This window comes from Synchiropus splendidus, chromosome 3 (assembly GCF_027744825.2).
Source record: "Synchiropus splendidus isolate RoL2022-P1 chromosome 3, RoL_Sspl_1.0, whole genome shotgun sequence".
Classification (NCBI taxonomy): domain Eukaryota; kingdom Metazoa; phylum Chordata; class Actinopteri; order Syngnathiformes; family Callionymidae; genus Synchiropus; species Synchiropus splendidus.
Genome location: NC_071336.1, coordinates 22,148,727 through 22,171,926, shown reverse-complemented (window position 1 = coordinate 22,171,926; position 23,200 = coordinate 22,148,727). Strand labels below are relative to the sequence as shown.

Sequence of the window (23,200 nt, the reverse complement as noted above, 5' to 3'; positions counted from 1 at the left end):
GAATCATTATATTTGGCTGTGAAAAAAATGTGCGTGACATAGATTTTAATCAGGAGCTTTATTCATCTGAACATAAATCATCCCAAATTGCCAGCTTTCTGTTTTGCAATGACTTCAAGAATCAAATCACAATGAACACCCAATGAAGCACAGCAGCCATTACTCTGCTCTTTAAAACACATAATGCAGCACATGACTTTGGTTTCCACCAACGCTAAAGCATGAACAATAAAAGAGCTTTAACTGGTAGCGTCTTGCTGCTTCTCTCACTTAGTTGTGAATAAAGTTATGTAATAAATCTCAATGTTATCATTACTAAAGAATGGTTTTGAAGCCTCCGTTATACATACACCCCCATTTATCCTTGCTGACAACAGATTTGGTTAACAAGCAACTAACAACTGTAAACTGCTGGCCTAAGAGAGAATTTCCAAATGACAAAAAGACAAATAATTGATTTGACGGTAGGTTAAGAAACAAACTTGTTAATATTTGCGCAGGCATGTATGGACTGAATGGCACAGTAAATGGCTCTTACTTACAGAGCACTTTTACTAGCTTACTCAGCAAGCAAAAGCACCTTGCACTAAGTCACACAGCTGGCCGGAGGATCAGCTGATACATACAGAAATATATGCACAAATATGACAATATGCTTAAGTCTCTATGCTTTTTCCTGGAATTCCGTCTTCTGCGTTTGGGTCAAAATCAGCCAACACAATAGGCAAAAATGTAAAACACAGTCCAATGAGAATTCCGAGATCCTTTCTTTCCCCATTGACCTTAATGCATTTCCATAAATATCGGCCCGCTCTTCAATTCATCAGCGATTTTTATTCAGCCTACTTATCCCTGTGTCCCGTTAAGAATGTAAACCACGCTCCAACAGTTACAACACTTCCTCATTACAGGCACAAAATCCCAATGCAAATTCTTCTTGAAGCATTAAATTGCCTTCCTTCTGGGTACATTTTTGTGTCTTGGACATTTTAGGGTGAATTCATTCATTCATTTTTTACCCCACTTATTCCCTAATGGGTCGTAGACAGTGACGGGTAGAGGGGATCAACTTCCAAAATTCATTATTTCTGCTTTAGCGAAACAACCGGTTAAAGATGACGCAACAAACCTGTCAACTGTGACGGCTATGGATTCCTAGTTTACTCATAGTTTAAATCCAACCATAAGCCTCTAAAGGGCTTCGCCTCAGGACCTTTACTTTGCATGCATTTATGTGTGGTGTTACCTACACATATAAGGCTACTATTGCGATAAACCTTCCATCACAATCCTTCTTCACAAGAAACTTGTGGAGCTCAGAATGGATGAGGGTGAAAGAATAGTTTCATCCAGTGAGAGAGTGAGTGGATGCACCCTCCGTTTAATGGCTGTCCTCAGGGCGAGAGCCTGGTGTTATTGTTCAAAACACAGCACTTGATGCTGCACCTATATTTCTCCCACAATTGAAGTGCCTCACCTCATTATATATTTTTCTTCGCACTCTATTGCAAATTTCCCTGGGGGCTCATGTTCCTCCTCATCCATACTCTAATTGAGACATTCGTGTTTGTTATTTTTATGCTCTTGGCTCGGAGTCAAATTTAAATTTCCAGGTAATTTGTCATTTTACAGTCAGAGTCTTTATCAATTTCATTCAGTAATTAACTCGCATGTCGTTTTGCATGCATATTTCAGCACAGAATACAGCTATTAATAAAGCAGAGGGAACTTAAAGAAACCTGCGGGTGCGGGTTTTAATGCAATTGCAGATCTGGGCTTTGCTCAAATGTGGTGAAAATGCAGCCGAGGGCCACATGAGGCCCCTAGTCTGGAAATACTTGCCAATATAATACGAACTAATGGAAGATTAGATCCACTGTTTCTGTTTTTAAACCTTTATTGCAGTCATGCACTAAAATAAAATGAATGCCCTTTTAATAATACTTATTAAAAAACCTCTATTTGAGCATTTATTTTTTGTATGGACTTCGTACATCTTTTCCCTTTGTTTAAACCTTACATTTTTTGTTCATAATTTACATTTGAAATGATTTATGATACACTTTCTCTATTAAACAGTTTTATTTCTACAATATTGACAGACAAAGTAACCACAATAATAGTAATAATTAGGGGTGGGATTCGATTAAAAAACAATCTAATTAATAACAGAATTTGTGATTAATTAATAAAGGTTTAATGGTATAAGAATATTTGGCACAAGAAGACACATTTTTCAATTTGAATGAATTTGGTATATTACTGAATCAAATAATGCAAAATATATAATATAACAAAATACTTATTTTGCATCAGTTTGACAATAGCACAAGAAAGTTTTTAAATAGTTTTTATATAACAAGAATTTCAAGTGCATTCAGGGTAGTGGAAACCCTGGTCATTGTGTTGCGAAAAACATCCCTGAACAAAAGCAAACAGAAGCTTTTGTTCAGGGATTCCTCCATGTTTGTTGCTGTTGTTGTTATCATCCTAGCTGCGACGTGTCTTGTGCATTAGTGTGACCAGTGGACCAGGAACTCCTGCACTTACAAAGGTTCTGTGTTGTCTGGAGAGCAAACTGTTAAATGAAATTAAATTAACATTTTTTATTAATTAATCATAATAAAGTTCTAATGAATCAATCAAAATTAACTCCTTAAAGTCCCACCACTAGTAAAAATACAATTTTTTTTTCTGATTTGAAGGTTAGCGGTTTCCTTAAGTTATGAAGTATTGACGTGAATCAAAATAATCAGAATCAAAACTCACGTCAAAATATCCGAATGTTTTAAAACCAACTTAAAATATTGCTAAAAAGACTCTCGCACAGACAAATTACATGTAACTCAGCAGACGTGAGTTCATCCTCTGAGACATTAGTCGTCTGTATGAAACCCCAATCTCATGGCGGCCAATGGCTAGAGCTCTTCGATGGAGAGATCTGAGTATGGGTGTCATCAATCATACATGGACTCGCTATTCACGTGTGAAATCTTTAATATATGTTTAATATGCCCTAATGGGCCACTGAATAATGTAAGCTTGGTGAGGCAGCACGTCTGTGCTGTCTGTGTCTGTGCATACTTCAAAGTCATTTACTGTTTGAAACTCTGTTTGTTAATTTGGTCACACATTATAAGAGCGCTGCCCTCATTGTCTCCTAAAAACACTCACAGCGGGTAATAGAGAGAGAGAAAAAAAAACAACTCTGGTCCTGTGACTGACAAAGGGATCCGTCTTTGTTAATTGTAGCTGCCACACCGCGAGGAGATCGCCGCTCACATCGACGCGGAGAGCAGTGATGTCACGGGTCATTAAATCTTGGTTTGTTTGTGTTTTGGCAGCTCCGTGATAAAAGGCCGTCAGTGACACCAGAATGTTGATGACAGAACCATAAAGGGAGTGGTAAAACTAAGGCCGGGTGGTTTATCATGCTGTTCACATCGGACAGAACCAGGCCACTTCCCATTTGCAGGTTGAGTAGATGAACGACAAAAGAAAGTAGGCCGCAAAGAGATGAGCAAACTAACTCAATCATATTCCGCGGCATGGAATGAGGTGCGTATATATTCATTTGACGCCAATAAACTACATGCAAATACATCAGTGGGTGGAAGAACGAGTCAATATTTTATGTATTCATGATCACTGTTGACTTTCGATAAAGATTTAATCAATGTTTGCTGAGCCTCAGCCCTCATTTTAATATGTGTGACATCATTCATAGCATAAAACCAATCAAAGTCATTATTTGCATACTTTGCTTATTATTCATACAAATATAAGACAAAATGATGTGAGAAAAATGACGGCTCATTCGAAAAGATGTACATAACAAGAACAAACAAGAAGTGCGAGATATTTTATTAATGCTTGCTGCCGCGCATGATCCAATATGCTTGTCTAATACAACTATATAGGTCCAAGAACACGTCGCTTCCACTGCACCTTCTGCCACTCAATGAAGGAGCAACTAAACTGTTCAGAGCTGTTCAAAAAGTTCAGCCTCCATCCTTGACAAGCCACAGTGACACGTGTCCTCCTCATATTCAGTACCGCTAACAATGTAGCCACACTTGATGACTGTAGTATTTATTTCACACGATACTTGCAGAAAATAACACTGTTGTGTTGAACAGCACCAGATGAATGGAGTCGGCATTGATGCAGTAAACTTACATTTCAGAGCTGGTTTCCCCATCCTTTTTTCTGCAAAAGTCACATGCGATTGGTCAAAATGCCTGTGTGGACTGTGTGACACTGTGTGACATTATTGACTACCGTCATAGTGCCAATCAACTTTGCTATCAGGCAAGGATGAATGAAATACAGGAGAACTGACTCCCAGTTTGTAGTGTCGTAAATGTATTTCCAACATTGTTGAAAAAGGACTCTCTCAGATCACACTCACAATCATCACATTATGTATCAGAGGTTATCAAAGGTTACTTGTCCAAGGCATTCTCTAGTGAGCCCTTCACACAACACTGACGCTAAACAAACCATTTTTCGATGGGTGGTGCTTATTCACATTTCTATTTATGTACAATGAAAAACAAAAACATCAAGGCCCAATCTAATTTCAATACAACAACCGAATCAGCACTGTAGGTCAGACTTGGTTTCAAATTGCCAAAAACATAACTGTTTCTCAATAGTCTTGGTGTAGTTTTTTGTGTGCCACAAGTGGTGCTCAACACATGACGCTCACATATGTAATGGTTTATGCCAGTAAACTGAATCTGAGCCATCAGCAGAACCATTTTCGATTCAGTTTGTTTAGAACATAACAACGTCCTTTTGGTTTCTTAGATTAATATTTTAAAAATCAAAGCAGAGCTTTCCTCTGAGAAAACAGTTTCTTGCAATCCTTTCAAAACATTAATAGGGTTTGGTGCAGAAGAGAAGACATCTACTTTTATTTTATTTGTCGTGAAACTGATCAAGCGGTGCAACATCTTCTAATTAAAACTAGTTAGGAAATAAATATGAGATTAACTCAAAATGAAGCGTAATTAGATTTGTTTTTCTTGTAAAAAAATATGCGCTTCCTTCATCCAAGTATGGCAGATGGATCGACAAAGTATTCCACCTCAGCGGAACACGGCAGAACAAATGAACTGCAGCCAGGGTTGGAACAAAGCCCCCAACATCTGGGGAGTTTGGAAGCAAAGAGCTGGTCAATATGACAGAGTGGCACAATCTGTTAGTTTCCTCTAGTTGACTGGAACTCCTGCAGGGAGCCGTGTGGCAACATTGATTAGAGAAAAACAGGAGGAGACACATTGACACCGAACAGTCTTTCTCTGCTGTCTGTTGTTTACCTACCAAAGATAAGAAGAAACCTGCAGGGAGACCATTGAATGGGACGGTGAGAATGTCTCTTGGCAGATAAGGAATATTGGAGTTAAGATTGTCGCACTGCATGTATTCACGAGGAAGTAAAAAACACAAATATCAGAAGAAATTGACCACATGATAAGCTCAAGTCCAAGTTACATTGGAAAACATGTCACTAATTTAGTTGAAATGTCTTTTTATGTTGGTTGGATGAGTTCACTTTGAACAAGGACCTGCCCTTTCTGGAGAACACGTTTGTCAGTTAACAGGTTTCTTCACCTCTGCTGATATTCCTGGCAGGATGTCATTAACACATTTTTGCAGTGTCGTAATTGAGCAGAGTTTGTTTTCAGAGTCTGAATTACGTATCATTTCAGGCAATTACAGCAGAAAGACATGACTCCCAAGGATGACCTTCTTCAGAAAACAATATAGCGGAAAGTGCAAGGAAAGTGGAGATTTTATACTCAATTATTTTTATTTTTGACGTGTGTGGTGGTGTTTTGTTGACATTTCAAACAAAGGCATGTTCAAACTCCGGATCAATTTAACCTATAGCCTTTACACTTAACTGAGGAAAAAATGTACATCTATATATGAATCTAGGATCCATTTAAAGCAGATAATCCAGAACACATTTTAAGTACTTCTGAGTGGCCAGCAGTGGCAGTTGTAGGCATATTTCCCTGCAAGGGCCCAAGGCAGGCTGAGGCTCACTCAGGGCGGCACATTCAAAACGATAACAAAATGATAGTCGGAAATAAACCCTAAAAAAGCAGGAAAATGTCTCCAAACCCAGTCATGCGATAGATACTACCTTAATCGATGATGTACGATTTTGATTTTAGAATACCTTTACATAATGTTCATAAATTGTTCAAAGTGACAAACTCAGTGTCTTATAATTATAAACTACACAGTAAAATGACTTTCCACTCATATCTAATGTCATTCATCCTTCATTATGATAATATGTTATATCATGCAGACAACTGCTACATTTGCATGAAATGGCAATAACATCTGTTGATCATTTCAGGAGTCCAACAGAATAATTCGCTTGAATAAAAAAGGACATTTTAATTGACAGAAAAACTGCAAAAGGGATTCATTATTTTATTTTAATCTGCTGTGTGGGTGGTGAAGCCAGGATGGACCCACAGAAAGTGCATAACATATAGCACTGCAAATCTGTGAGGTCCCCTTCCGTTATGCTTTTATTTTGTGTGGACTCTTCCTTGTTCTTCAGTGTTTCCCTCTGTGTTTTGACAGATTGGTTGCATTCTCTCAAGGAGCAGCTGGATGACAGTGCAACGCCAGATGGTGAACGTTTCAAGCCATGGTATGCTGGTGGTCTCGCTTTTTCACTTGTGGTTCGCCCTGAGTGTTTTTGTAAGTTTGATCTTTTTGTTCATGTTCCTTTTCGTGCCTGAGCTCTTTCTGTTTTGGACTTTGGTCAAATCTCGACTCTGATTGTTGTTTGTTCTCCATTACTCTCTGTTTTTGTTTTGACTTTGGGCTGCTTCCCGTTTGTGTTGGCTCTGCCCTTTTTTTTTTTTCTATAAAATCTTAAGTACTGCCTGCTATTGAGTCTCCTGCCCACTGTTTTCAAAAAAAAGAAACCGCTCGAAACTCAGAAGATAAACGGCGGATCAGAGTATCATGACTCATGATGAAAAAAGCTACTCGTCATGTGCGACTCAGACCCTGAAGGAAGCTCACTGCAAGAAACCATTGAGTGCTCATCTGGGGTGTCAGTGGTAATGGTGCTTGATGAAATTAATGCAGTGAAAAAAATAAACCAAAGAGGGCATTTCATTTGTGCAACTTTCAATTCGATTTTGTCAATATATATATATATATATATATATATATATATATATATATATATATATATATATATATATATATATATATAGTCATTGTTAGCCTACAACTTCTGAATGTCAAAAGGTTCCGCCATTTTCCCACGGGGGATATTTTCAGCTCAATTAATGAGACAGGAATAAGTGTTATTTTATTCAAGTCAAGTTGACTGCTTGACAAAGGTCATGCTCCTTTGCTGCAACAGCCAGCTGATATTTCTGCAGAACTCCTCCCAGTAGCAAAGGTCCTTAATGAACATATTTCACTCAATTAGACTGTAAAAACTGCACCTCATCACCACCCAAGGCTGCTTTCACTCCCAGCGCAGGATGATTGTTCGTCCAACTGTGCGGACACCCAACATGGCTCCAAGTACTTTTTCAAGATCTTCTAAATATTCTGAAACACAGTGCGGAGCGGCTCCAAGCAACACAACTGAATCTTAAACTGAAGTGGCGGGTGTCTGGACTTCAGGCCAAACAGCGAGAGTCGCTCTTCAGCAGGTCATTAAATGCAGGCCTCTAGCATGTCAAATGTAGATACATGATCATAATGGGATTTTAAACTTTCATTTAATCAGATCTCATTGCATTCATGGCATAATTTAGAAAGATTACGAATGAATAAATATGAAAAGAGCAATAGATTACCAAATGATGAAGAATAGATGAGTCTACCATGCGTAATGAAAAACATGAAAATTATATATGCTATTCCTGGCAACAAATAAAAACGTGTGAGTAAACCATATGAGATTATGCTGAGTTATCATTTAAAATAAAAGGAAGGAAATCGCACCCCTTGTTGAGAAAACTGTTTCACCTGATAAGACAAAACTTGTTTATTGCATCATCAATTTTAATGGAATCATAATTCAAACTTTCCGATAGGCTTCAAGATGGTTTTGTTGCTTTTATTTTCAATGATTTGGTGTCAACTCCAGACCTGCTAAAGAAATCATTTCCTGAGTGTCTCAAAGATGCTGGTTCCTTCTCTCACCTCCCAGAAGCTCCTTCATCCTTTGAGCAGGGTTCAAGCAGACTGTCTGAGCAGATGAAAATGGGCTGTTTGACGGTTGATTTAAACAGATTTTCATGTTATCTAACTGCATCTGAGAGTGTTTTCCACTCATGGAACAACATTGTTTATGCCAGTAAATCTAGTTCCTGAGTATTTGAATTTAAATATTCTCTTTCAATCCGCCGGATCACTCTTGACTAAAACAGAATATCAGTGCAATATCCGTATATCATCGTACTTGGCAGTAAAAGCCCATCATCCATGACTTAACTGAACAAGCTATGACAGACACATTTGTACTTACTGTCTCCCTGACAGCGCAGAGGCCCAACTGTCAGTTTGGCCTCAGAGCCCGCTCTGTTGGTGTCTCCCACTGCAACCTGGCTGACCGGCAAATGCTCCTTATAAACGAGTAGACCCGCGTCTTCCCTCCTGAAATGAATGGAGTTCAGAACATGTTTATGATGTTAATGGCCAACATTGAAGAAAAATGATTCAATGTTAAAAAAAAAAATCAAGGTCATATACGAATGATTCAAATTGTAGACTTCATCATACCAGCACATTTATTAACTGACTACGACTTATTGACTACGACTTATACATTCATCAAAACTCTTTTATTAGTTAATGGTATTATTTAGATTATTGGAAGAGATATCCACAGTTGGTGTTTACACACTGCACGCTGTCAGATGTATGGTGGCATCAACACAAGCAAATGCTGCATGTGGAAACGGTGCATCTGTCCGGTAAAAACTCAGAGACCAGTAACATGATGCAAATAAACAGATGTGCTGACAATGGAACATGGATGATTTTGCACATCACGCCATGCTTCACCACATATAGTCACTGAACAGGGGTAAAAGCAGATGTTTGAGCAGATTTTAATGAAAGCCACTTTGCAACTCAATGCATTGGGAAGGAACAAAACACAGACAGTGTTTAAACTTACCACTGGCTCTGGTCGGCATCGCAGTTGCAGTCATATTTCGGATCAGTGCAGTTCCTGTCAATGCCACAGGCACATTTCTGGATGCCGGGGCCTGAGCCTCCCCAGTAGAAGTGCTTCTCACTGCCCCTGCCAACCCACCACGTGTAGGGGGTCCCATCTGAGGAAAGAGTGACAGTTCAGCATACTTTATTCTTTTTTTCTTTGGAAGAAGGAGTCAAAAAAAAAGGCAAAAAGCAAACTGCAGAGCTCATAAGTGGAAATGTACTGGAGACCAGCATCTGTCTCAAGACTGGACTCATATTCTCCAGGTTGACTTGGAATCGACTGCATTTAGACTTGGTCTCGATTTTTTTTTTTATAACCAGTCAACACCACATTCATTGCTTCATTTAAAATCTCTGATGTGTTCAGTTCTGAACCTATGAAGTCTATAGTTTAAGAAAAAGGACCACCCAAAAGTCACCTTTGAGACCATTTATGAACCTTGCTTTGCGTCAGAGAGCAGAGGAAAAAGACAGCTGTGATAGCCCTCACCCTGCCCAAAGTCTGGATCAAGTCTTGGTCTTGGTCTGCTCTGGTCTTGACTAGCTCTCTGGTTCGGTGGTCTTGACAACACCACTCGCACTACTTTGGTTCACCCGTCTCACGCACTTGTGACACTGGCTTTTTGGAATTCCACAGTTGTTGGTGTAACCAGTTAAACTTACCGTAATAACCTCAACAATGTTGCATGCTGTATGGGTTGTTTGTTGTTTTGTTTTCAAATTTGACTGTATTTTATCTTTCAGAAATCTCATCCAGAACACCAGCTAGATTATGGATTTTGACATCCATTCCATTAAAAAATAATAAAATAAATGTAAATAAAAACTAGAAATGGCGGTTTAATATGTTCCAGAAATACAAACAAAACCAAAACCATTATTCTTCCTCAAATAATCACAACTTCCGGGACAAATCATCATGGTGCAACAGGGCACTAGCTGAAACGGTGGAAACCTCAACTACCGTGTGGAGAGATAAAACAGGAACGGTCAGCAAAGATCCCATTTATTCAAACCCAAATTGACAAAAATGAATTATACGCAGCATATATAGTGATTGTGCAGTTCTATGTAGTTCTTTTTATATGTACAAAAAAAAACAGAATAGAAAATGTTGACTTTGAGCTCAACAAAATCAATACATGCGTGTTAAACCCCAACACTGTGGACACCATGTAGACCAGGGGTGCGATAATGTCAATCGCTATCTACCCGTCCACAATTGGTAGATTACAGAGCCACGCAGGTGATTGACTTGTCTGTAGTGCTCCACGTGTGAGGTGTCACCACTCTCAATAATAAACCCAGTTAAGGTGACTTGAACCTGAACAGTACCCATGATGTTTTGCAACCCAGTCGACCAATCACGGTGGTCGATCATTAGAATAGGAAACTTATGGGCAAACAAGCTTCATGTCGCCATGAATGAGCTTTGTCACTTCAGGCCATTGAAATTACAGGTGTTTATTTATATTAAAGTGGTTGCAGACACTGTTTACGCTCCTCAGTGTAACACTGGCCAACTGTCCACCATCCTTTCATATTCCTCTTCCTGTTAGACAAAAATAGCTTGGGTTAAGTGAGATTTCATTTTACTGATATTGTCAGTATTGTCATTTTCAGTTTGAAAATGCTTTGCGTATGTGCCTCTGCCACCAAATGTAGCCTCTTTTTCAGAACCTGCTGAGGAGAGAGAAAGAATACTCAATGTATTTATAAATAAATACTATTTTTGCATTTGTATGATTTGTAGATCATTGTGACTGGGTCATTCATAGGTGGCTCACGAGGTGAAAAACTCTGTTACGTTGCGGAAAAAGTCTGAGACTTGCTACATTCGCTACAGTTTCTCGCTTCACAACATTTAAAGCTGACGTTTGTGATGGTTCCTGATGAAATGTTCTAATTAAATGTGATAAATGGATAGGGAAACGGTTTAAGGCTTTCGATGCATTAATGTGATTGATATTGACAACTGGCAGCTGTTAATGTCTCTAACTCATTCAATTAACATGTTTAACACAGCTGGTTGGTCGCATCTTTGGAGACTAGCAGGCACAATTAGACATTTCGCAGTGCGGTTTTGAAGATATTTTATTCAGGCCGTCAAACTGTTTAACCTTGGAGGAGCTTCTTTTTAATGCAATCCGATTCGACAATGTATAACCATTTCCATCACAGGGCAGGAGCAATGATGGTGTAAATACTTTGAGTCCCGGCAGTATATAAGAAAAAGAAACAATATTACGTTTCTCTCTTTCTGTGACGGGAAAAACGCTGAATTGTCAATATCGCTTTGTCAAATTCCATTTCAGACAATAACATCCCAAGTGCCATATATTTTGCCGCCGGCAGGGATTGGAGGTGTCTAGATGTGAGACAATTGTATTGAGAGTATACAGGATACACAATGATTATATTTTAGACTCCTTTGGTGAAAAGAAATATCCTTTAGAAAGCAATAAATATGTCTTTATGTGCTCATATATATATGTGCGTGTTTGTTTGGCCTGGGTGACCTCCTGGTTTATTGCCACCAGACAGAGAATTAGCAACTCCTCTCCGCTGGCTGCAGGCGGACTCGTCTTTGTCAAAAGGATTAGCACATTTCATCCACAGGAGACAGCAGAGTGTGTGTTTGTGTGCATCTGCCTATGTGTTGATGATGAGATGAGAAGAAAGCACGAGTTCACAACCTTCACAGCTGGGTCAGAGGAGTCTCCTGTCACAACAAACTGAATAAGTACTGAGAAGAAAAAGTTTGTTATTGTCCTTGAACTTGATCTGCTGACTCTGAAATATTATCCGTTTAATTCCTCAAGACAATGTCACCGCCCGAACTGTTGGCGACCTCTTTGAACTGTGATGAGTCGCGAGGATTTTGAGAACGTTCTCATTATTGAATAGTTTCCTGAGACCTAATAAGGCTGTGGTGGCTGGCAAGAGATGAGCCTTGCTGTCTTACATAATCCCTCAAGGTATGGCAATACGCACACTTTACGGGACGAGAGACAGAAAACAATCCGGGAACGCTTTATTGCCCAAATGAGCTCGCAACAGCAGAACTTGTTTTCACAAATAAATTGAAATATACAGTGAATAGAAAATCCGGTGCAATGAAAACAGTCGTTCCTTGTTACTGATGCGGCTTTGGCACTTGACTCTGGAAAGTTAGGTTCAAAGACATCTGTCAGTGTTGTCTGGCTTTTGGTCATGATCATTACGGGGCAGTGTATTTTAGTAGGGATTTAGTGCCGATGATGACTTCCACTAGGCGCCCAAAACTCTGCCGCACAATTTAAAAGTGGTGGTCATTCAGGTTGCGATCAATAGGCTACTGCTTTCTCACTTTTGATAGGTTTCTGCCCGTGAGACAGCTTGCCACTTAAATGAAAAATCACGGTTTAATCTTGCAATATCTTGTACTGCAAGATCTCATCACATCCCCGGCAACATATGCTTCCTCACCCATCACAATCTCACACCTAACTCGTCACTTATAGACTATTTTCCAGTGGACTTTCATGGCCGGTGATGACGCTGAAGAGCACGATGAGCTTTCATTGTTACGTTGATTTTGAAGGCAACAGGTGCATCAGTTAAATGGTGATGGCTGACATCTGTGTCACTGTTGCAATGCTAAACTCCAGTCTTCTACTAAAAATATTCACAATTCTTCTCAGTCTCCAAACCACCTGAAACCCGCGTCTCTCACCTCCACATCCTACCCCCTCCATTTGTTCATTCGGGAGCCCGTCCTGTCTCATCACTCCAAAAGTTAAAGGGGTACATCTTCAGATCTGCCACCTCCATCTCTGCCTCCACTGAAAACAGCCAGACTGGCTGTCTCATCACCATCCTATAGACCTGTCTCTTCCTTAATGCTGCTACTCTCTTTGACAGAACTCCTGCCGCGTCTACACCCCGCACCTGCCAGCAATTGCTCCTTCACCTCTTTCCCACACTCCTCATTGCCCCACTGTCCCACCTGCTTCCCTTTCATCGTGACACATCTAATCTCTCTCTTGAGCTTGAGTCTTCTCCTCCCCAGATTTTCCCCCATGTGTGCTTCCCTTCAGATTACAAGGACATAAAAATCATGATTTTTTTCTTTTTTGGTTTCCAAACATATATACTTCAGCCATATTAATCCAGCAACGGAAGGCATGCAAATTAGCTGTGAAGTCAACATTACCTGAATTATCATTTCACAATTGACTGACTGCAAATAGATCTCATGTCTCTGCGAAGGTGCTCTGACATTTGTGGCCCAGATTTATACGAGTACAAACATTACATCATTTTCTTTGGTGTCTACTCAACAACAGTTCTTAAGTTCACCCTTAACACTGAAGTTTTTTTTGGTTGATAACTACGTCTTTGGAGTAAGTATGAAGTACCTGAATTATGTCTTTCTTAAGTTTTGGATAGGAGGAATTCTGATATCAAAATAACAATAATTTCCGCATTTTCATGAATCTGAAAGTGCCGACCAAGCATACAATCATTTTTACCAATGAAATGAAATGCAGTTCAGGATTAAAGAAATGAGGGCAGGAAGTTCAGGCTCAAGTTATCGGCTGAGACACCTCCTCTAATTTTAAAGAGCACCACTTGTATGAATTCCACTTTGCGCTTGACAATATACAGTTCTATTTCATGATTGTGATTTGTGAAAGTGGAAGGGCAAATGTAGAAAGAAAAGCTCCAACATCATGTGCAACATGTCATAATGATAATAAAAATAATGATAAAGTCTTCATAGTGGTAATATTGTTTTCACTTGTTGGTTAGACGGACTGAGGAGATGGAAGCACTCTCATTACAGTTACTTTTCAGACTGCAACTTTGTCCATTTTCTGCACAAAGGGGGTCAGTAAATGGTCGAGTGGTTGATGATGCCTTGCTTGGAATACAGCCTTGAAAGTTTGCTTCTTGTGGAAACTGCTGTACATTTTCCAACCTAAGTGGTCTCTGATGTGTTGACAATATATTCTCTGAGTTGAGCATTGACCTTATATGGCTTAATCCACAAGGATGGCCAGCGACTGATGCAATACACATTCATTTAAGAAAACTGTATTTGCTTGTGCATTGTCTCTCACAGGAGGTAAACCTAGTCACACAATATCATATACATATGTACGTATATACAAACCTATGGTTTCCATATGTGTACTAGTGGATGAGGTCTTTTTTGAGCAGTTGTGAAGGAGAAGTTTGTTGGGAGTCTTTCACTGAACCAGTTAAATCCTCCAGTGAGATTCTGTTTAAGTGCTGCCAAGACAAACAAGTGGGGAGTAGAGAGATGGGCATCAGTGTCGGAGATAGATGTGAGTGAGGACAGATCGAGCGATGCTGGTGGAAAGCTCATTTGGAGACGGAAGATACCCCCAATGCGTTGTCGACTCCATGGGGGAGCGCATTTGTGCCTTTGTCTGTGAACCTGTCTCCAGGTGAATAAACACATTATTATGCACATTAATCACAAGACTTCTTCTGTGTGTAAAATATTATCTTGGCAATTGAGATGCAGCAAACATCTGAGGAATTCAGTGTTGTGTTATCATTCATGGGCTTAGTTCAATGTGACCCCCGATGAAAACATCATGATAATATTTGGAATCTTGAACTAAAGTGATTCAGGACTGTATGTGATGCAGAACAGCCCATTATAACTATAAAAGTCTGCTTATTAATTTCTGACCAAATATTGTCGAGTAGAGGTCGTACAAAGACATTTTATTTGTCACAAATTTTATAGTTTTGTTTACTGCAGCAAATGAACTTTTATTTTTTTCATGGCGTTTTGATCATTGACATTTGCCTGACTGTTATCAAAAGCGATACCAGTTACTTGTGCGGGGGAAATGTTAATAATGGGACAATAAGATATCAAATGCTTAAACAAGGCATCAAATTATAAAAGCAAAAATAGACGGCTACACTTTAGATTAGGGAACATATATTACTACAAATGAACTACTGTAATTTCCGGACTAAAGAGTGCACCGGAATATTCACCGCATCCGCTAAATTTAAGAAGGAAAATAGATCTCTTCATACATAAGCTGCACCGCTCTATAAGCTGCAGGTTCAGTAGTGCTGTCCGCATTGTAGACAGGTCAGTGGTGCACCGGTTTAAAAACGCTTTTAAGAACCAGTTTGGCAAAACAGGGTCCAGCATCGAGAGTGAGGAAATAGCAGAAAAAAAGCTGCATAATATGGAGCGTCTTGTCTATTCACAATAGACAAGGTGCAGCTCTCCAGCCGGGATGAAGTCAACGGCCAAAACTCAACTCGCTTGAGTTCACGTCGGACTTTTGAGCCGGACGCACTTTGTCTCGAGACAGCGTCTCACATCTTATATTCACATTAAAGTCCTCAAAATGCGCTGTTTTCGCCCGCATGCTCAAAGTTCCGACACCACTGCCAGTCTCAGCGGCTGCTTCTCAATTCCAGGCCTCAGGAGATCGACTCTGTAGATGTGTGGACACGAAAACAGTGCATTTTGAGTGCTTTCAGGGTATATAAAAAGCCTCTGATTTCATCGATTTTATTAGCTCTGACTTAATCTGATTTCAGCCTGTAAAAACCCATATATTAGTCGCACTGTTGCCCAAGACAACAGTGCGAGTAATATATCAGGAAACAAAAATGAAAGTCAGTTCTTCTCTGATTATCCATTCGATCACCTGAATACTAAAAATGAAGCCACTGTTTGTGAATGCTTGTGCAAACATGGTCAAATCGAAATGAAATTCTTGAGTTTCGAAGAAGTGAGCAAACTATGTTGTCACTAGCGCATGACACATTGAGAGTGATTCGGGGAAGGTATGGAGTTTGCGGAACCCTTTTTTATCTATTAGAGGTATATGAACAGGGAGTCCGACCATATCATACTTCACACTGCTACCAGTCGGAGCCTGAACGCAACACTTGACAAGTCACTGTCACATCTCTTCTCGAGGCACAGATTAGAACTAGCCCTGATGGAATGATTCAAAACACTAATATTTTCGGTAAGCCATGGATGGCATCCACATGTGGCCGCAGTCTTTCCTGTATATTAATTTAAAAGAGATGTATGACTGTGGCACCAGATACAACAAGCATGTACATGGCCACTGTTATATGTATTATGGGCAAGTCATTGATTGGAGATGAAGTCTTTGCTGTTTACATGACACAAACAGATAATATCCTATTCAGATGTGCGTGTTCATACAGCTAGCTTTTCGATCTGAGCTGAACCATTCTGACATAAGCTCCACCGTAAAACCTGGAGAAGAAGTAGAAACTCTTCTGCCAAGCTACTTCCACTGTTAATTTGTAAACCACCACCATCTGTAACCTAACAACAGCTTCCACCTAAGAACATTATTTCAGCTGTCTGTATCGGTATTTAAACAAAAACAAAAAAAAATCATTGAATTATTTTGAAATAAATGTTCATCAGGTGCTGCAAGTGGCTTTGTTTGGCATGATATATGCTACCAGAGGACTCGTGTTTGTTAAGAATTAATTTCCGGGACACAAAAATCGCCCGAATCGAAAACATCTTTACTTGGAGCATATTCACTCAGGCATTCAGGTTTTCATTTTGATCACAGTCGATGAACATGGAAGGACAAGTCAACGCACAAGTAATGTATTAAAAAAAGTCTAGAAACACAATTACAATCAGCTAATATTTTGGAGAATAATTTGATATGCCTCATTAGGGACAGGTGTTATGGTTGGTGAAATGAAACCTTTCTTCCCAGTGTCAAGACAATATATCCACTGGATTCTGCTGGAATTGGTCAGTTTAAAGATAACATTCACTTTGTCCAAACAGAATGTTCAGCCAAGAGATGACTTTCTTCAGATGTAAACAGGGATATCTGTCTTGTCTAGTGTTTTCTGCAATTCATGTGGTGGCAACCCCTGAATTGCAAGAAAAAGTAGACTCTAACAATTCCAGAAATTGAACAGCCTGCAATACTAAATATGGTCATGTAGTACAAGGACCGTCCTCGACCCAGTCTGTATTTAATGTGTGTGCACTTTGAATATTTTGATGCCAAGCGATGCAATATAGATACGATGCTATGCTGATGTAATGCTGCTGATACTGATGTGGAATAAACTAGCTTGCATCCCACTACTTCTGTGGTTCTTTCCGCTTTACGCCTGAGAGGTGGCTGGGCTGCTGGCTGGACAACAAAACCAGTGAAGAAGCAGATTTATTTAAGGATCTATATATTCTAAGGCTTCTGAAAACGGACAGAAGCGTTGCTACGTATGCAAGCTGGAAAGACGTGGCAAAGGAGATGACAGGAGCGTGGGCGCACGTCGCTTTGTGATCTGATCAAACGTGGGCGTGCGAGAATGGACTAAACGAAAGAGATGGGGAATCGATTTAATTAGGCCTCAAGTGTCATTAGTCATTTATTAACAGCAAATAAGCAATTCAACGCAGAAATGAAGTCTATTCGACCAGAAAGGCTGAGGAAGAGGGAATTTAGGTTGTTGCCTCAAGGTGTCCACACGAACCAGGTTGTTCTGCACTGGGGCGGTTTGCAGCTGAGTGTGAAGCGGCCGGGATGAGGATCAGCACCTCCAAGTCTGAGGCCATGGTTCTCGACCGGAATAAGGTGGTTTGCTCTCTCCAGGTCGGTGGAGAGTTCTTGCCCCAGGTGGTGTATCTCGTGGTCTTGTTCTCGAGTGAGGGAAAAGGGTAGCGTGAGATTGTTAGATGGGTTGGTGCAGTGGCAGCAGTGATGCGGTCGCTGTATCGGTCCGTCGCGGTGAAGAGGGAGCTGAGTCACAAGACGAAGCTCTCAATTTACCGATCGATCTACGTTCCCACCCTCACCTATGGTCACCAGCTTTGGGTAATGACCGAAAAATCTCATCGATCGCGGATACAAGCGGCTGAGATGAGTTTCCTCCGCAGGGTGGCTGGGCGCATCCTTAGAGATAGGGTGAGGAGTTCGGTCATCCGGGAGGAGCTCGGGGTGGAGCCGCTGCTCCTCCACATTGAGAGTAACCAGCTGAGGTGGCTCGGGCATCTGATCCGGATGCCCCCTGGACGCCTCCCTGGGGAGGTGTTCCGGGCATGTCCTACCGGGAGGAGACCCCGGGGAAGACCCACGACTAGCTGGAGAGATTATGTCTCCGGTCTGGCCTGGGAACGCCTCGGGATCCCCCGGGAGGAACTGGAGGAGGTTTGTGCGGATCGGGAAGTTTGGGCTTTCTTGCTACGAATGCTGCCTCCGCGACCTGACCCCGGATAAGCGGCAGAAGAAGGTGAAGGTGAAGCCTCAAGGTGTCCATCCATGGACCAAATGCAGAGGCTTTGGACAAAAGGCAGCAAAAGACGCCATGAAATCATCCGCCTCAGGCTGCAGTGCTGGAAGAGTTGTCATGTTTAATTCAGTTTTATGATTTATGTTCACTTTCTTCTTCACTTTTTCCACAATCCGGTGCTTTCAAATCATCTTTGTTTATCATACTTTCTTCTTCATATTCACCGATTTAGATTGAAAACACACTTGTGTATGGAATAAATAGAATTAGTTTGATGCCACTTCACACAGTCCCTGCTTGTGATGTGGCCCATTTAAAAACTGAATCGCTCACCCGGCAGTTCACTGGAGAGTGATTAAAAGCAGTGGAAATACAGGATCAAACTAAAATGATTGTAAGATGATGAAATGCCTGTAAGCGGATGGAAAAAATATAAATGTGTTTTTAAAAGAAAGTTACAGCCAGTCATGTCTCCTTGGTAAGATCACATCAGAATTCACAGGAAGCCAAAAAAAAACATGGGCGGTGTTGTCAGTTTAATAAACATTTTGCACTGTATTGATTTTTCATCCTAAATGTGACTTACTTTTTAATGGTGCTCCAACTCCATTTTGCTCCATTTGCATATATTTAACTTCACCTCTAGAACCATAAAACACCCTAACAAAACAAAGCGTTGCACCAAGGTATTAATTGTGCGTAAGGCAGGAGTGATATTTCAGTTGACTGGATCAAAATTATAGTAAAAATTGTGAGTCACTTGCACTTTTTATACAGCCATTGTACTTTGCAGGACCATAAAAACCTTGGTAGCCAGAACCAGTCATCTTCAATAGTCTGCCTTTATCATTCTTCAACCACCAGCTGACAGACAAATGAGCAGTCAGCACAAACGCACCAGAGACAGAAAAGCAACTCCTCTCACTGATGTTTAAAGGTTGCGAAGGACAATCAATATGTTTCTCTTCTTCAACAACAACTTCTGTTTTTGTGAAACCACCATCAGAAGATACAGGAATCCAGAAAGAAACATATCAAACAACACACAACACACAAACAATCGTCAGAGACTTTTATCCCTACAACTTTGTTGTTCAGAAATGAGTTTTGTCCAAGTGTGACTGGTTCTGTTGATGTTCAGGATACGACCCACCTCTTGTTTTCCTCGAAAGGAAACAAGAGGTACAGTGTTTTGTATAAAACAAATGGAACATAATCCATTTTGACCGAATGATTACCTTCTTGTTATCACCTTATTTTGCCGCATTATTGTCACCTCCACCTTGGAGGCAATGCAGCAGAAGATTATCAAGAGATGGTGACAGTGGGGCAAGTAACAGATTATTCAATTTTGGAGGGGCTCGATCTGATTACAGAAATCTTTTAACAAAAATGCCACTGTTTGCAAAAGCAGAGAGAGCTGCGGTCTGTAATTGAACTTGTTCGATATTTGACTTTTGGTGTTATAAGTGGCAAGGTATAGAAAAACAAGAGTGATCACAATTTACTCAAATAATGCTTGATAGCATAAAGGATAAAAGTGGGTCCATTTTCTGAGACGTACCGGTAAACTACACATGAATATACAAAGATACAATGAGGCACATTTTGCTGCTTATTGCTGAGTCCTTAGGAATAAAGCTCCTTTGAGGATTTGTGGATTTTATTTCACTCAGCTAGTGATGACTGACTTATCAGTGAAGCACAAGACGCCTGCAACGCCACAGTTGACCTCATTCTATGCAGAAAACTACTTTCAGTACGGAGTTCAGGGATAAAAACAAACTTCACCTGCCAAGTATTTGCCTGTAAGACATTCTGAACTGGAATAAACTTTTGATGTCAGGCCAGTAAACAATCAGATCAGAGGAATTCTGCCGGTACAACAGAAAGAGGTGAAATATTTATGTTTGAGTGAGAGATTTTGTTTTTCTTACACCACCTGGATATCAAAAGATGGGTGTCAAACTTGATGCTGAAATTACAACACAAGGTGGGACATTTTTTATTGTTTCGTAGTGGTGAAAGACATTGGTTTCTCAAAGACGAGTGCCGGAATGCAGCTCGTCTTTGTCATCTGTTTTCTGTGCAGTGAGCTGGAGGTCTTCTCTCAGAACATGTTGGTCTTTGCTCAGCTCCAAAAGGCTTCAGATCTTACTTTATTTAAGGAGAGTGAAGGTCGGCAACGAGCTGGCGAAATCCTTCCATCTAATGCAGAGCGAGTTTGTGTGAAGGCAGAAAAGATGTTTTTCTCTCTTTTACTATATAAGGGGCTGCACACTGTCTCCGTCCTTTTGTTGTTTGATCCTCCATGCTGGGCTTTCTTGTCTCTTCCTATTGTCTCAATCTTTATCTTCGCCTAGACCACCTATCCATCAATTCATTTTTGAAAAACCCACCCTGCCTCCCAGCGCAGCCTCTATTTCCTCGGTCTCTCTATCACGTCCTTGTATTTAAGCTTTGCTCTGCTTCACATTGCTCACCTTCTCCTCTGCTCTCTCATATCTCTCCGTCTCAGAGGCCTTTTCCTCTTTATCTCCGCTCAGATTTCAGGATTCTTATACACTCGCTAGCTTTTCTTTTTCTCTTTTCCCTTCCTGTCTCCCTCCCTTTCATATCAGCTACATTACAACCTTTCCTTGCATTCTAACATCCCTGGGTCTCAGTGGCCCTCTTCTCTGATACACTATCTCTCTCTCTCTCTCTCTCTCTATCTCCTCTCATGTCTCCATGACTCTTGCAGGCCTTCTAATCGCTTCATGTTCTCATTCGTCTTGCTGTAATCTGCCCTTTAATCCATTCTAATTGCTAACTCCCATGGCTGATAGTGATCAGAAGCAACATCAAACAAACCTCTCCTGTCGATCTGGTGTGGTTGATCTGCAAAGGTCTTCATGCATACAGAAAGAAGCAACGCAGGATGTATTTGAATTTGCTTGATGATTCTGACTAATTTACTTTCCAGTATTTTACACCACATTTCATGTCGAGTCAAGGACGCGCAGGAACACTCCCATTGATTATAAGACATCGGACTAATTGACCTCAACAAGGTCAGCAGCACTTTCCATAAACACGCCAATTCGATTTAGCACTGAGGGCGGGATACCAGTGCCCTGTTGAAAGGTAACAATGAATTCTTGCACAAAAGCCTGAACAACATACTGCACAACAGTGGGATAGACAACATAGGTTGGCAAGTTGCTTAGCTTTCCTACCTCTAGTTTCCATACTCTTAAATGGATGAGGAGGATATGTCAGCTGAAGTCCTGTGTCTCACGTGTTCAAGAGTGTCTACTCTTTCCCTCCATCACAGGCACAACCCCCTAAGGACGCCACAAGGAAAACACAAGAAAACCAACAACTATGTACGATATAATAGCATAATAAATTCTACAAACTGTAACAGGCAGATTAATTTGTCAAAGAAATCCATTATTAATCAGAATAATTGTGTCTTTTAGATCACTTGTCGCGGATCACACCATGAAAAAAATTCCCTTTACATTCAGGATGCAGGAATAGTAACCAAAGGAGTCAAATATATATATATTGATGAACGAATTCTTATGATTATTATAAGATAATAATAATGTTATTATTAATAACACTAGTAGAAGTAGACAGACAGAAATAGCAATGACTGTGATTGAAAGCAGAAGCTGGGAAGAAGAAACAAATCCAGGTTGGATTTCTGCATTGTCGTCACAGGAACATCAAGGAGACGGGCTGTGGAAGAATAATGAGTTATTACAATAGTTTCTACCTGAGAGCGTCCATAACGCCATCTACCTCCCTGATGCTAGCGTAAATCCCTTCTTTCCTAATGTTTAGCGCGGTGTTCTGCTCTCTTAAATTTGACTCTCTCCCATCTACATGTCTTCATATGTTATTACTGTGTGTGCTCGGCCATTAAATGAAAGTTGCAGTGGCATGGAGAAAGAGGAAGAATGTGTATCGATGTTTCATTGTTTCACCCCTAATTGGCTTGTATGCTTGATAAAGGACACAATAATGCGAGTGCCCTGTTACTTCTCTCTCCCCGAGTGTCTAATAATGTGTACACTTGAGCTTTCAAACAAACACCGGCGCTGTACACAAAATAGCTCCAGTGCTGAAGCCACGCTGTGAGTGTAAAGGCGAGGGTAGGACATACATAATCATCATTACCGGAGGCTAATCTGAATCGTATCTGTTTCCATTTTCATGACGAGTCAGATTTAAAGCCGGGTCCCCTGAGGCCAAGGCCGACGGACAGATGAATCACAAGCAAATTGGCTTCCACCAAATACATTTCTCACTTACTGTATACCATCAAGCCTGAGGGACACTGAGCATAACAATTCAAATTACTGGGGAGGAATTAGAAGGCATCAACAACTATATCAAGGGCAGGATGATAGTAAAGGGAGCACAAGGGACTGTCAATAAGAGTCATATATCGAAAATCCCATTTGTACAAATTCATATTTTCATCTGCGCATGCATACAGATCACAAAACCACAATTAAATGGAAGAGCTTCATGGCTCAAGACCAAGGCCAGCAGAAGTGATCCATCTAATAATGATGTGGAATATGATGACCTCAGTTGCCGCTTCAATAAATCTGGCTGTCTGGGTTTGTCCCTGGAGCACACCGAAGATCACAGTGCAGAAATTCTGCTATAAAAGGTACTT

The 23,200-nt window shown here is 40.4% G+C and overlaps 1 protein-coding gene across 3 annotated transcripts in view; it reads right to left on the bottom strand.

Annotated features, from left to right (window-relative positions):
* Window positions 1-23,200, bottom strand: part of cntnap2a (contactin associated protein 2a) — a 291,628-nt gene that overhangs the window by 52,530 nt on the left and 215,898 nt on the right. For all 3 annotated transcript variants that reach the window (XM_053859229.1, XM_053859230.1, XM_053859231.1), the window contains 2 exons: window positions 9,185-9,341; window positions 8,531-8,658 (listed from right to left, as the gene is read on the bottom strand). In XM_053859229.1, the coding sequence (XP_053715204.1) occupies window positions 8,531-8,658; window positions 9,185-9,341 (285 nt within the window). The remainder of the gene's footprint in view (window positions 1-8,530; window positions 8,659-9,184; window positions 9,342-23,200) is intronic.